Genomic DNA, 15,432 nt, shown 5'->3' with positions numbered 1-15,432 from the left:
CTGACTCTGTTTGCTGCCCCGCCCTGATCAAGGGCCGAGGCTAACTGACTCTGTTTGCTGCCCCGCCCTGATCAAGGGCCTGGGCTAACTGACTCTGTTTAGTGCCCGGTCCTGACATAAGGACCTGAGCCCCGTGAACTATTGGTTGCTACCCCCCGCCCTGACTAAGGGCCGGGGCTACTAGACTTTGTTTGAGCTCAGCTCCCGACAAGGACCTGAGCCCCCTGGACTATTGGTTGCTGTCCCCCGCCCTGACTAAGGGCCTGGGCTGCTAGACTTTGTTCGTGCTCAGCTCCTGAGGGAAGGACTGAGCCCTGCGATTGTGTGCTTGCCCAACCCTGAGGCAAGGACTGGCGCCCAAAAACCCCTAACCCTACGTGTTAGGTGCCCCGCCTTGACTGAGGGCCGAGGCTTAGCTAGTCACGGTATTGGCCCAGCCTACAGGGAGGCTCTGAGCCCCTCGGACCCTTGCGTGTGGCCCCGCACTGAGCTAGCTTGGGGCCCGTTTAACCGTGTACTTTTGTTTAGCCCCTGCCTGAGGGGCGGAGCCCCGAGACTTTTGGATCCCGAGGACCGATTTGGGGCCGCCTAGTGAATCGGCCTGGCTCCCGACGGCCCCTAAGAGGGCCCAGCTCCCGCACCGGACTATTACAGGGTCACAGTGGACGAGAAGCTGGATATGAGTCAACAGTGTGCTCTTGTTGCCAAGAAGGCTAACGGCATTTTGGGCTGTATAAGTAGGGGCATTGCCAGCAGATCGAGGAACGTGATCGTTCCCCTTTATTCGACATTGATGAGGCCTCATCTGGAGTACTGTGTCCAGTTTTGGGCCCCACACTACAAGAAGGATGTGGAAAAATTGGAAAGAGTCCAGCGGAGGGCAACAAAAATGATTAGGGGTCTGGAGCAGATGACTTATGAGGAGAGGCTGAGGGAACTGGGATTGTTTAGTCTCCAGAAGAGAAGAATGAGGGGGGATTTGATAGCTGCTTTCAACTACCTGAGGGGGGGTTCCAAAGAGGATGGAGCTCGGCTGTTCTCAGTGGTGGCAGATGACAGAACAAGGAGCAGTGGTCTCAAGTTGCAGTGGGGGAAGTCTAGGTTGGATATTAGGAAACACTATTTCACTAGGAGGGTGGTGAAGCACTGGAATGCGTTACCTAGGGAGGTGGTGGAGTCTCCTTCCTTGGAGGTTTTTAAGGCCCGGCTTGACAAAGCCCTGGCTGGGATGATTTAGTTGGGAATTGGTCCTGCTTTGAGCAGGGGGTTGGACTAGATGACCTCCTGAGGTCCCTTCCAACCCTGATATTCTATGATTCTATGAAAACCCCTCCTAGGTTTTCTGCTGAGCCAAGGGCACGGCGGGATGGGACTTTGGGTGTTAGATCAGTGCTGTGTGTGGATACTCATGTAGCACAGACATGTTCAGAGTTCATGTGCAGTATCCCCATGTTTTGATACAAGCGGCTCCCAGTGATGGGGGGTCACTACACCAGGCTCTGCAGCAAGAACCGCCCATGCAGAACCTCCAGCTCTCAGAGGTGAAGGTTTGTTCTCAGGGAAATATGCAGCGTAAACATAGGTCACTAGAGGGTCTGTTCTCACCTTGGAGCTTGTAGATTTTCTGGAGTAGGAGGCTGGCAAACAGGACCACTAATATCACTGCTCCAGGGGCTGCAGAGTCCAGGATGACACGCTGCCCTGGGACAGAGAGGGAAACATGTGAAGGCAGAGAGACAAATGTGTTATAAAAGTTCCCGTATGAGGACATTTCTGCTATGTACAAGAGCATGATTCCAAGGAGTGCCTCATGCAGTAAACGGGTCAGATCATGGGGCTTTGCGTTCTATTACAAACCAGAGTTATGGAAAGAAATGGACAGGAATCAAGTGTCATCTAGTGGTAGCTGATATTTTAAAAAGCCAGTGCAAATTCAACAGCTAAGCAGACAGACAAGCCATCCTACAGCTCTGCTGGTCACCATCAAGCTGCTCAGCTCCACCTGATTATACCTTCAGTCTCTCACTCATCCCTTCCGCATACGTGGTGTTATCTCACCGCTTGCTGCAGTAAAGTGACTGACACATCCAAAATGCTGATTCATGACCCAGAGGTTTCAGAAGCGAATCCCACGTCCTTTCATGCTGCCCTCTCCTCGGCCCATATTTCCACCTTTTAAAGTCATATGTTTGGGGCAGGGCAGGTTAAGAGTTAGATGTCGGATAGGCCTTGCAGTGAATGTGAAGGGAATGGGCTGCAGTGTGTGTGTGTGTCAATATTAGTACCAGTAAAAGCCCCCTGTACAGCCCTTTCCTCTAACTTAGTGAGGCCTATCAGGGTCTTTCCTCAATCCCATTTAGGAAATAAATCAGTTCACCACCTGTCCCCCAACAGTTGAATCATAAATAGAATGACTCACATGGTTTGGTCTTAAATCCACTGAGCTTTGCAGGCTGACACACCAACGTTGCTGATATCAGGGCCGTTACTATTATCACATATACAAACAAAATCTGAAGCAATATGAAGGCAGCAGAGGGACCTGGGAGAATTAAACCAGAATTAGAGAGACTGATATGGTTAATCTGGCTTAGTAAAGGCGAATGTCAGCGAGAAATCATTATTGGGTCTGGGCACTATACAGATGGGGCTACAGTCTGGCCTCAGTTACACCAGTGAGACCCCATTGAGGTCAGTGAAGTCAATGGGGTGCAGGGGCATAGCAGATGGCAGAGTTTGGCTCCCGGGCTGGAGATGAAGTTTATAGTGGGTAAGCAGTTGCACCTGTGGACTGGAAAAGTGACTGGCAAAGGGATAGTGCTGAGTGCTGCAGGCTGAGGCATTACAGCTTAAAGGAGGTTGCAGTTTCACCCCAAGAGGCAACACTGGGTAGAATTCACTATAAACCAAAACCTTCAGTCAACATATAGATCGCACCCTTATTATACATCAACTACTCCTGCTGCTCCCTCTCCTCCCATCCTAAGCTACTCTGCAACATCTACAAGATGTGCCCATTTCCTGCTCAACTGTGACAACCAGTATCTACGATCTCGGATACATACCAGTTTCCAAGACCTTGCTGCTAAAAGAGTGTTACTTCCATGACCTTGTCTCGGTGGACTGGATTGCGTGGGGCCATTTTGGTGCCCAGTTCTGGTTGCATAGGAAGATTAAAGTTTTCCTTCATTTTGCACACTACCTATTTCTCAGTTGGCCAGTTCTGGCATTCATGCATGTCCCTGGAAGGTTTCTGAAATACCGTGTAATATTCTAGCTTTTGTCGCCCCTGCTGACCCCGGCCACCTGATCAGGCCACTACCTAGGTCAGCCAGTGAAACCGACAACAGGGTGGCTGAATGCACATGCACCTGAAGGTCCACCACAGCCAATCCTGCCACACTACCCTCCTTGCCCTGAAATGAGCCACCATACCCCCCACCCCCGTATGAGTCCTCCACCATCCCCAAATGCTCAAAGCCTCTAGTACACTCCTCTTTGAAACCCACCAAAATCACTGCTGGTGCTACCTTTCCTTCCCCCTGCATGCAACAGTTGTCCTGTTTTTTTACTGAGGGCCAGATCCTCAGCTGGAGTAAATCCGTGTAGTTCCACTGGCTTCACTGGAACTATGTTGATTTACACTAGCTTCAGATGTGACTCTGAATCTGATCACCCTCCCCTTTGATTAACTGTAGGTTTCTTCTCTCTTCATAGACTCATTCAATTCACCTCATTCATCTCCTTACAATCTGAAGCACACACATTTGTTAGTATCAGAGCCAGGGAGACTCTACCTTCCTTCTGCATCCAGAGGACAGTTGCAGCGAACAGCAAGATGGAAGAGACACACACCAGACCCTGAATGAATATGATCATCCATCTCCAGGTCTTCCCCTCTAGAAAAACAATAGACACACCAACAGTGAGTGCCCAGAGCTGCATGAAACCTCAGGCTCCGCGGATTCTGTTTTCAAGGGGTGACACAAACTTTCTCAGCTTTGGTTTGCCTGAGGTTTATTCCCCCTGAGCTTCAAACCAACCCCCAAAACTCAAAGCGAAACTTAGCTAAAGCCACAAAGATTTGTCTAGTTTCAGGTGAAAACATGAGAACCCACCTGGTTTCCTCCTGAACCAGACAACAATGAAGGTTCCAAACTCAGCTTACATATGTTTACAGGAGCCGCAACCACACCTTGCAGGTGCAGGATGCATCCGTGCTCCAGTTCGGGAGCACTTTGCACCCACTGCATATCCTGGGTGTCATTCACAGAATCAGTTTTCACCCGTAAAGCCCTACATGGTTAGTGCCCCGTCTGCCTCAGACAGCTGTTCCCTCCGTCCTTTCTCAGCAGCTGGCAGCTTCTTGGCTTAAAAGAGACAGGACTGGTGCCAAGCTGTTTTCAGTACAGGGCTGCCAACTCCGTCCTTGGTCAGACAGAGATTGAGTCTGTTGACTAACCAGGCAGGCTGCAAGGCATAGCTATTCTCGATTGCTTTTACAGATGGGATAAGGAAAGTGCAGGTGGGTTAGAGTGTGTGTTGGTTGGGATGTGGGGGTGGAATCTGGATGGGCAGGGGTAAGTTAATAATTAATTCATTTATAATTTTTGATGCTCCTAAAGCATGGGACATGACACATTTTATATCAGAGCAAACAGAGGCTGTGCCATTGGTACAGTGAACAATAATCCATTAAGCATTGTTGTCAGTGAGTGCTGATGTGCAGAGCGAAGTACTACTCTCCAGGAGTAAGGGTGGAAGAATCTGGCCCCAAATGTAGGGAATGTTTAGAAATCAAGACAGAACAGGGTCTGAAGAGTTCAATCCTGTTTGTTATGCTGAGTACGAGCAGTGGAGCTGGGATCTGCAGCTGCTGTTTAGAACTGGGTAACGCTCCCCAGGATTTCCACACAGGGTTGATCAGAACCAATAGACTGATCTTGCTACACTGGTGAGACCTTCATCTTGGGCCTGACCCAAAGCCTATTGAAGTTGGTGGAAAGGCTCTTACCGATTTCAGTGGCCTTTGAATTAGGCCCACGCCCGAATGTCTACACTGCAATGTTATAGCCCTGCAGTCAGAGCCCAAGTCAGCTGACCTGGGCCAGCCGCGTCATGCTGCAGGCCTTGTATTGCAGTGTAGACATATCCTGGGAGGCTAAGGGGAAAGCAATCGGCCAATGCTGCCTGCCATTATCTGATTTGATCTCAAGCAAAGAAGAGAAGAGGGTTTAATTTTGTGTACAACAGACACTATCCAAGAGCCACAGGCACATAAAATACTTACTGATTCTTTGCTTTCCTGACTGGCAGCACAAGACAAAGAAGCCCATTCCAGAGGCCAGAGCAAACACCAAAGCAACAGCAGACATTTTCAAAGCATGTTCTAGAGGAGGCGAGATACCTGGTATGTGGAGAAAATAAATCCCAGTCTTATGGGGAAACAGAAGAGAAATAATCAACAAACAGAATAGAATGGAGAGGCTGTGAGAGATTGGGAGCTGTTGAGAAAGCTGTTGGGAGCCAGGATGTTTTCTGCTTGAGGATGTGCATGAGAGGATTGCTACCCCCTGCCAGTGATGGCACCTGGTCCCAAAGACAAACCTTTCCAGCTGGGTTCTAACCTCTTCTGCAGAGCTGCACCGATAGCAGGACGAAGCGAGATCATTACTGTGTTCATTCAAGTAAATGTAGTCAAATAGCACATCAATAGGTAGGAGAGTTCTGGGTGTTACACTGCTCACCTTTGACCTGATACAACACATCTACCAACCACTGGGAAACTACAAACTCGGTTCATAAACTGCTGTCTAGTGGCCAACGTAGAAATGTATTCAGACAGGATCTATATCAGTGGTGGGCAACCTGCGGCCCATCGGGGTAATCTGATTGCAGGCTGTGAGACATTTTGCTGATGATGATTGTCCACAGGCACGGCCCCCTGCAGCTCCCAGTGCCCGTGGTACACTGTTCCCAGCCCATGGGAGCTGCGGGAAGCGGCGGGCCGCTGGCTGCTGCTTCCCACAGCTCCCTTTGGCCAGGAACACCGAACCATGGCCATTGGTTGGTGCGGCCACAGAATTACCCACGATAAACTGAAGCCCAGGAGTAATGCAACACTTACCGACAATGATCAAGTTCAGCGAGGATTCCTGCCAGCTGATATCATTGCTGACATTGCAGGAATAGGAGCCACAGTCTGATTTTTCCCCTTTCCCAATGTGCAACACACTGTCATTTTCAGAAAGAAGGTAACATCTTTCCTGGGGGAGTGGGCGTCCTTCTTTCTCCCAGTCAATGTTCTCCACTGTTCTCTCTGGCACGTTGCAGAATAACTCAATCGGTGAACCTGCCAGGCTAGAATTGCTCCATATCTGAGGCTGGGTCACAGGCCCTGAAAAATACACAATACTGGTGTAGCACCAGTCTTAACAACATGCATGCTTCTTTCCTGGAGTTAGAGGGGTTCAGGACCACACCTGAGATAAGCTGAGCAGGGACAGGTCCCTGCCAGAGTGAGCACTGGGGAGTTTGGACTGGGTGGAAGTTCAGCACTCAGGAGAAGGGGTTACGTGTTAGTGGGCTAAAGTCAAATAAAATCTGTTGTCATTGTTCATAATAAAATAGTAATGAAGTAAATGAATACAGAACTAGCTATTCAATTTAAATATAATCTATAAGGATTTATCTTCCAATTTACAGATTGAACCCCCCAGGCCAGCCTAATTCCCATTCAGAGCAACTGCCAAATTATCCATGGAAGGAGAAGAGCAGCAGCGGATGAATCAGGGTGGCTGCACAGTGCACTGAATGTCCAAAACACTGCTAGCCTGTGGAACTCACTGCCACCAGATATCAGTTATGCCAAGAGTTTAGTAAGAGTCACAAAAGGATTAGACATTTACATTAATAATGAGAACATTCACAGTGACATCAGATAGACTTAAACAAACATTTTTTAAAAAGAAGGAATATAAATACTCATGGCCACAGGTTGACAGCCACTAACTGAGGAGGTTAGGAAGAAAATTCCTCTATGGGCAGGGTATTCCATAACTGTTCACTAAGGAGTTTCTTGCACCTTCCTCTGAAACAGCCAGTACTGGCCACTGTCAGAGACAGGATACCGGACTAGACAGGTTTCTGGTCTGACCTGGTATGGGGATTCCTATGTTCCCAATATTATTGCTATGCCATTTCTCTTGTACAACATATCTGGAGAGAGAATAGTCCTGAAAGAAGACTTCCTGAAATGGACTTTTAATATACCCAGATGTTATAATTCTTAGTCATTTATTTTAACTTATTTATACTGCTCTGTTTTTTAAACAAATTGCCCATAGAGAATCTGACCCTTGTAATATGTTTACAAAAATAAGAACAAATATGTATATAATATATACTGATTTATGGGCCACAAATGCACTAATACTGCAATAGCATTGTAGATTATAAGTATCTATGACCAGTTTAAAGGAAATCTCGCTGTCCTATTGATTCCCATCATGAACAGCTACCGTACACCGACAAAGCAAACAATAAACAATGTAAGCACAATGCTCAGGGTGAGAGCAATTGTTTTGTTTAGAGGGCGATATGCTGAGCTATTGTATCCTCCAGTGAGATCTATCCAGGGTTTTTTGCCAGTACATTTTTTCCCTCCCTCAGCTATGTTCTAACTGGTGCTCTGTGCTTAGAGAGCTGGCCATTAACGAGCAAGTAGAGGCATTCAACCCTGGAGCATTACTAACAATAGGTGTCATTCATATGTTCCCTGTGTAGCATCCTGAACAGTCACTCCCAAGTGATTTCCCCTACAAGAGGCATCAAAGCTGTTCTGTGCATGGGCAGCAAGGGGCGCGGTGCCACCAGAGTGGAGAGCAGTTTCACAGAGCACATTCAGACTGAACACAACACCTCACTGACACATCAAGTCTCCATCATTCTGGGGATTCAGAGCCCCTTCCATATATACACGTTTCCCAGTGCAGAGTCAGATACAGCCTTCCCCATTCCGGGGCTCGCAGATCTCCCTGACATTTCCCAGTGTGTCCATCAGCATCCCCAGTCTGGCTCATAAGAACGTAAGAGCGGCCATACTGGGTCAGACCAAAGGTCCATCTATCCCAGTATCCTGTCTTCTGACAGTGGCCAATTCCAGGTGCTTCAGAGGAAATGAACAGAACAGGTAGTCATCAAGTGATCCATCCCGTCGCCCATTCCCAGCTTCTGTCAAACAGAGGCTAGGGACACCATCCCTGCCCATCCTGGCTAATAGCCATTGCTGGACCTATCCTCCATGAACTTATCTAGTTCTTTTTTGAACCTTGTTATAGTCTTGGCCTTCCCAACTCCTTTGTGGCTTGATGAAATTCTCCCTCCATTATGACTATTCCCATTCACACCCTGGATTGAATGGATCCTTCTAATGTACTGATTTGTAAACGTTGGAAGAGTAAGACCATCTCCTCAGTGTCTCTCACTTACTGAGAACTTTCAGAAGGGTTGTCCTGGCTTCGTTCTCAATCAGATTGATACTGGCTTTGTAGACCCCGCTGTCTGTCTCTTGTAGTTTTTCCAGCAAGAGGGAGCCATTAGTTGAATAGAAAACGACTCTGTCTCCATAGTGCGCATAGATAGTTGGCTCCAGTGACCCCACGTAGTATTGCACAATGAAGTCTGATATGTTGCCATTTAGATATTCCCACTGGATGAAGTTGATGTCTTTTATGTTGTCTGGTGCAGACAGCAGCACCGAGGATCCCACGGCTGCAACTTTTCTTTCCAGAGGTCTTGCTGCTTCTGAAGTCCACTGGAAAACCACCAGCAGCACTAGCCAGACAGGGAAGAGAAGTGGAAAAGCAGAAAAAAAGAGTCAGTCATATAGCAAAGTCCAAAGGGCATTTTCCATACCAGGTCATTCAAAGGCTTATACCATCCTCATCACTTTAGCACCACAGCACCTTCCAGAAGTGCATTGCACAAGAGGGGTAGCATTTGTCAAGGGTTTTTCCCCTTGCTTCTTTTTCCTCTTGAAGAAAATTATCTGAGGGTTTTATAGTTGTTTATTTTTAATATTATGTCTGCTGTGCTAGGTTTGTTAGTGAAGGCAAGGTCAAAGCAGCATGTCTGGCACTTGGAATGGACGGTGAGGACATTTGAGTCAAGTCTTAGATCTTGTTGGAGTTCATTCTACAGCCTTGGATTGCCCCTGTGAAAGTTCCATCTCCCGCACAGGCAAGTTTTACCCTTGCAGTGGACAGCTCCAGTATGGATGTTTTATGCCTATAACATAATACTGTAAGCAGAGCTGTGCTGCTTATATTTTAACAAGGGGAAAATCCCACCAACAGTTTGTGATGAAACTTCATGCTCTGGGGTGAAGACAAGGAATATACTGATGTGTTTGCCCATTGAAACAAATATGCTCTCTCATAGCCAAGAAGGGAGGCAGCATTTCTTGGACAACAAATTTCTGTGAAACTGCACTTTGTGTGAAATGTGTAGAACTTGCTCCTGAAAACATGCCGAGTATGGGGATAGTATCGGACAGACGGTGATAGCATCACAATGCAGGTGAATAGGGCTGCACTATTTTTCAAGGACATTGTCTGAAAATGCCTCAAAATAACAGCTCTGCAGAACATTTTTTAATGAACTCCTCTCCAACACATCATAGTTGGCTATTTTATTTCTATCTTTTATGCAATTCAGAGCCCAGGATCTGAAGAAAAAAAACCCAACAGGCTACTTACTGAAGTACCTAAATATTTTGACCTATTTGAATGCTTCATTTTCCTCATCTGTAAAATGGGGATGAAAGGACTTACCTTCCTCACACGGTTGCTGTTAGGGTTCACTAGTTCTGTCTGAACAGTGATTGGAAATACTATGGAGCACTAGTGACTCCATAGTTAACGCTAAGCGGAGCTTTCTGTTTCAGAGCCAATTTTTCAAAGTTTCTTTAAGATTGTAATGCCTCACCAGGACCAGAGGTAGCATTAGTGGTGAAAGTATGGAGTCATTTGGCCCAGTGGTTCCCCAGCCACATGCCCCTCCCCTCCTCAAACCACAGATGAGCTGCTTTTAATATCCAAAATTCACCAGCATGGGGAGATTGTCTTGGATAATTATGCCATAAGAAGGGTTGAGCAGACTGAAGCAAATTTGAGGTCATTTGGTCAAGGTGTTCCTGAAATACTGCCTGCTTCCAATAAATTGGGCTGCTTTTGAAAAGTTTCAGTGTTTTATAACTTTTTTGTAGAGTTACAGGAATGAAACAAAAAAAAAACTAGGGCTCCTCGGATCCTCCTATGACATTACAGGACTGCCCGAGCTGAGCTATTCAGTGGTAGTAAGGCAAAAGCGGGGGTGGGGGGAAAGGTTGCAAAGGCACATTCATGGTGGTTCTATGCTGCTGCATCCTTGCTTATGATGGTGCAAATTTTGGTCCACTTGTGGAATGATGCAGAAGAATTTTTCATTCTACAGGAACTCCCAAGAGACAGATTTTGGGGCAAGACAAACTCCCCATGCCCCACAGCTTGTAGCTCACTAGGCGTCTCTAATAAATAATTAATCTTCCCATCTGTCACCAGACAATGAAATAGTTCCATGGCACACAGGGATGGTTTTCTACCACAGACCTGGAAGAACTGTTCCTCTTTTCCAGCCAGGGATCTCCAGCAAGCTCTCATCAGCCAATGCCACCACAGCCTGAAAAAACTGTAAGACCATCTACATCCCTGGCCTTCCCCTCACAGCCCTCCATTCTTTGCCACATCAAGCTAATGACCCAAAGCCACACACAAATGCCAAAACATTTGTGGCAATAAACAGAAAGCAATTGCCATTTTCTTGTTAGGGAGAAGGAACCTGGCACACGCAGGCTATAAGCAGAGAAGTGTAGGGATGGATGGGATGGGATGCAAAGGGAGATAAAGTTGCAATTTCTGTCTCGTTATGATGCAGAGAGGTATTTCCCATGCTTTCCTGAACCCAGTCTCAGTTTTCAGAGGTGCACTTTCTGGTTGGCTGGATGAGGGCCATAAAACAGTACAAGTGACCCATTCCTGGCCAAAGTACTCCCACGTATCCTCACATCCTTGTGCAGTACACAGCATGCCTCAATCACATGAATGGCATTTTATACACTGCAGTCCAAATGGCTTGTAGGCAACACCCTCCTGCCTTTAGCTGGCCAAATGCACATTCCAGCACCTGCTCAGGGCATAGTCAGACTGTCTTTTGCCATGTGTTCCCACACCAGAGTAGGCCTTAATGAGCTAGGGCAGTAGAGGATAGGCTAGGTCCCTGTGGTGGGGTGGTGCCCCACCCCCTGAAAAAAAAGGGCTGAACCAGGCCAGAGAGGCTGCGCGGACCAGCAGCCAATCAGTAAAGGCCTGGGGAGAGCCAATCAGGGCAGGAGAAGAGGCAGCCAATCAGGCCCGGGCTAGGTCCTCTATAAAGGCTGCCTAGCAAAGAGCAGGGCAGTCTCTCCCTGACTGGCAAGGAAGGAGGACTGGCTTCTGAGCTGAAAGGTAGCACCTTGTACAGAGCAGTGCTGGGGAAGGGCAGAAGGAGCTGGGGAGCTCTGGCCAAGGAAAATCCCAGGCTGCAGGCCTTGCTACAAAGGGGCTGAGCAGGTGCACAGGGCAGAAGGGGAAGTGGCCCAGGGACAATAGTTGGACAAGGGGAGAAAAGGAGGGCAGAGAGGCTGCCGCTAGAGGGTCCCTGGGTCGGGACCCAGAGTAGCGTGAGGGCCTGGGTCCCCCCCTTCCCGCTTGTACTACACTTGGCTGTGTGGCTGTGGCTGGCCCCTGTGACAAAGGGGCTAGACTTTGAGGCTGCAGTTGGCCACTAGAGCAGGTGCAAACCAAAGACTGCTGATAACACCAAACCCCTGGAAGGGGGAGAGACCGGAGCAGTGGGCACTGCTGGAGGGCAGTGTCCTGAAGAGGATGCCGCCAAGCGGGGAGCAACGCGGGTCCCCAAAGCAGCAGAGCTGACGAAGGGGAAGGCACCACATGCAAAAGGGGCTCCATGACTGGACAGAACTAATTCCCGGAGCAACCAGCGGGAGGTGCCAGCGGTGGTGAGTCTTGACCCTGTCACAGTCCCCCATAATAACAGTGGGCACAGACACACCATTGATCTTTCACCCAAAAACTGTGGATAAGGTCCGAGCTTGGCCATATTTGAATACATTGGATCTCCAGAATACCCTGGCATCATGCAGGGAGAACAAGAATTAATGGCTGGAAGTTAAAGTCAGGCGAAGTCTAACAGGAAAAATAAGTGCCGTATTCCTAAGCAGTAAGGAGGATTGTGATGCTTCCTGGGGGTACCCAGGGCACCGGGCTTCCACCTGCAGTTCGCATATGGAAGCTTCATCTGTGCCTGCTGTGGGGCATGTGCTCTTTAGTGGGGCGTCACTATGGCATTCAGTCATTAGATCACTCCGAGGGGCTGTCTTACAGTCCTCCGCTGCACAGCATATCACGGGTACATTGGCTCCACAATTGTGATATACTTTTCACCTGTTTGCAGACACAGTCTGAGGTGTAATCCTGTTGGGGGGCCTCTACACATTGTAGGGAACATTGTTAACCCTTTCCACCACTTCAAAACCCCTTCCATGAGTTCTGCATTTTGTACCTTTTGACCATGGGCATAGTCTGTGGTGGGGCAAGGGGAGCAATGCCCTCCCACAGGCGAGGCATGAGGGGTACGGGGGGAGGGGAACGTGCCACTCCCCCGGAGATTTCTGCGAGTGCTGAACTGCCCAGCAGGGCTTGCTCTGCTCATCGGCCTGTTGCGGGGGGTGGGTCTGGCCCGGCCCCCGCGGTGCGGCGCGGCTCGGGTCCAGCCCGGCCCCCGCGGCGCGGCTCGGGACCGGCCCTGCCCCCCGGCCCGGCCCCCGCGGCTCGGCTCCGGCCGCCGACCGGCTCCAGGCCGGACCCAAGCCCCGCGACCCCGGCCGGAGCGTGGTTCGATTCCTGGGGGCGGGGCTTGCAGCAAGCCCCGCCCCCAGGAATCAGGCCCCGCTCTTGCTACAGCCGGCCCTGGTTGTACCTTGCTACATAGAGGGGTTGCACTTCAATACGTCAGGAGTGATGTGTAACTTGTTTGTATCTGTGTATAAGAATGCATCCCTGGGGCGGTGGCTTGGTCCAGCCTAGGGGGCAGTGGAAAGTCCCGCCACTGACTGAGCTGAGTCCATTGTCAGGGAGCACATAAGTACTAGCTAGCCGCACCTCAGCAGCACCTTGGACTTCTATGCCGGGGAGCTGGAGACTGTGTTTCTCTTTGACAATAAACCTGGCCGGCGTGCCTTCGTACCTTACTAGAGTCTGTGGTCACTGGGGGTTCTCTCGGGGTCTGCTGTGTCAGCTATCTGCGCAGAGCTGGGACAGCACACAGAGGGAACACACACACCCGATTCAGAGTAGCAGCCGTGTTAGTCTGTATCCGCAAAAAGAACAGGAGTACTTGTGGCACCTTAGAGACTAACACACCCGATTGATATCAACATTGAACAGAGCAGAGCACCACACCGGTAGCGTCTCACAACAGCCTCTCATATGCTTTCTAGGGAAGTGTCTGCACTTTTGCTCTGTAGCAAAATCCATTTGGCTTTTGCTTGCATTGAGAGCTGTCTTAGGAAAGGGGCCGACTCCTCCCTTCCTTCCTTCCCCTCCCTCCCCTGGAGACTCATCACAACTTGCTGCTGCTAAGGGTGCAGAGGGCTCCTCTCCCCCCTCAGCTGCCCCTTCCTCCTCAGAACTTACCTCTGGGAACTCAGGGACATATTGCCTCTTGCCGTGGATCACAACATTAATGGCTTTGGCCAGTGATATTACGTCTCTTCCCACCAACACATCAGCAGGTAAATTCTTAAGCTCTCCCATGTTTAAAGTACCCATTAAATCTTCTCACTCTAATTCAATGCGGGCTAAAGGCACCGTGGTTCTAAACTGCTCAAGGCCAGGAGTTTTACAACCTCTCTTCTCAATCACATATCTCCTGACTAGGGAAACCTGGGCTCCTGTGTCTCTCCACCCCAAAAAGAACAGGAGTACTTGTGGCACCTTAGAGACTAACAAATTTATTAGAGCATAAGCTTTCGTGGGCTACAGCCCACTTCTTCGGATGCATATAGAGTGGAACATATATTGAGGATATATATATATATATACACACACACATACAGAGAGCATGAACAGGTGGGAGTTGTCTTACCAACTCTGAGAGGCCAATTAAGTAAGTGGAAAAAAAACTTTTGAAGTGATAATCAAGATAGCCCAGTACAGACAGTTTGATAAGAAGTGTGAGAATACTTACAAGGGGAGATAGATTCAATGTTTGTAATGGCTCAGCCATTCCCAGTCCTTATTCAATCCTAAATTGATCGTATCTAGTTTGCATATCAATTCCAGCTCAGCAGTCTCTCGTTGGAGTCTGTTTTTGAAGTTTTTCTGTTGTAAGATAGCCACCCGCAGGTCTGTCATTGAATGACCAGACAGGTTAAAGTGTTCTCCCACTGGTTTTTGAGTATTATGATTCCTGATGTCAGATTTGTGTCTGTAGTGAGTCGGTGTGGCTCCCCTCCTGCCCAGAGGAGGGAGCACCGGTGCAGACACCAGAGTGGGCGGAGCCACCGCCACCTGTCCCCGCCCCCCGGAAGTCAAGGGGCGGGACAGGAAGTATAAAGGCTGGCCGCCAGAGCTCAGTCAGAGCCCGGCCACCGCAGGGAGCAGACGTGCGGCCAGGAGCTCCCGACCAGGATACCTCTGAGGCCCGAGGATATTCTCCTAGCTGGCCGGAGCTGCCCCGGGCTCACTACGAGGAAGAGCCGCCGGAGCCCGTCCGCTCCCGTCAGTGGGGGGAGCCCTTGGAACTCCCCCACAGCAACCCTGACGGCGAGGCCGCACCAGAACCCCTTCGGCCCTGCTCTTACCCGGAGGAACCGCCCGAGTGCAACTGGCCGGACTTCCCGACGGAGCTGCCGGACCTGCCACCAAGCCCCGGCCGGGAGGAGCCTATGCTGGTGGACTGGACCCTGCCCGGTGCTGCGGACGAGGTAGGCCCTGAGGGGGAAATTGGAAGTAGCCCGGGGGTAGCCGACCCCGGTCAGGCTGTCGAGGCATGCGAACCCATGTCAGTGTGTTTCGGTCAGGATACCCCACTGACCGGCAGCGGCAATAACCGCTGTTAGGGCCCCGGGCTGGAACGCAGTGGAGTGGGTGGGCCTGCGTTCCCCCCCTGCCACCCCACTCACGGGTGGCAGGCTTCCCCCTCACCCCACGCTCTGGTCTCGCACCCAGGGCATACCCCGAGTGTGTATTTCCCCAGCCCCCCTGCACCAGAGGGCCTGGGCTACTGAACTGTGTATTTACCCAGCCCCCCTGCACCAGAGGGCCTGGGCTG

The 15,432-nt window shown here is 49.8% G+C and overlaps 1 protein-coding gene across 1 annotated transcript in view; it reads right to left on the bottom strand.

Moving 5' to 3' along the window:
- Positions 1–15,432, bottom strand: part of LOC113406759 — a 38,160-nt gene that overhangs the window by 6,471 nt on the left and 16,257 nt on the right. The window contains exons 3-8 of the mRNA XM_026653392.1: positions 8,491–8,835; positions 6,128–6,397; positions 5,291–5,407; positions 3,798–3,899; positions 2,420–2,542; positions 1,606–1,701 (exon numbers count right to left, since the gene is read on the bottom strand). Of these exons, the coding sequence (XP_026509177.1) occupies positions 1,606–1,701; positions 2,420–2,542; positions 3,798–3,899; positions 5,291–5,407; positions 6,128–6,397; positions 8,491–8,835 (1,053 nt within the window). The remainder of the gene's footprint in view (positions 1–1,605; positions 1,702–2,419; positions 2,543–3,797; positions 3,900–5,290; positions 5,408–6,127; positions 6,398–8,490; positions 8,836–15,432) is intronic.

Source organism: Terrapene carolina, unplaced genomic scaffold (assembly GCF_002925995.2).
Source record: "Terrapene carolina triunguis isolate 2854851 unplaced genomic scaffold, T_m_triunguis-2.0 Scaffold137, whole genome shotgun sequence".
Taxonomy (NCBI): Eukaryota; Metazoa; Chordata; order Testudines; family Emydidae; genus Terrapene; species Terrapene triunguis.
This window is presented reverse-complemented; position numbering and strand designations above follow the sequence as displayed.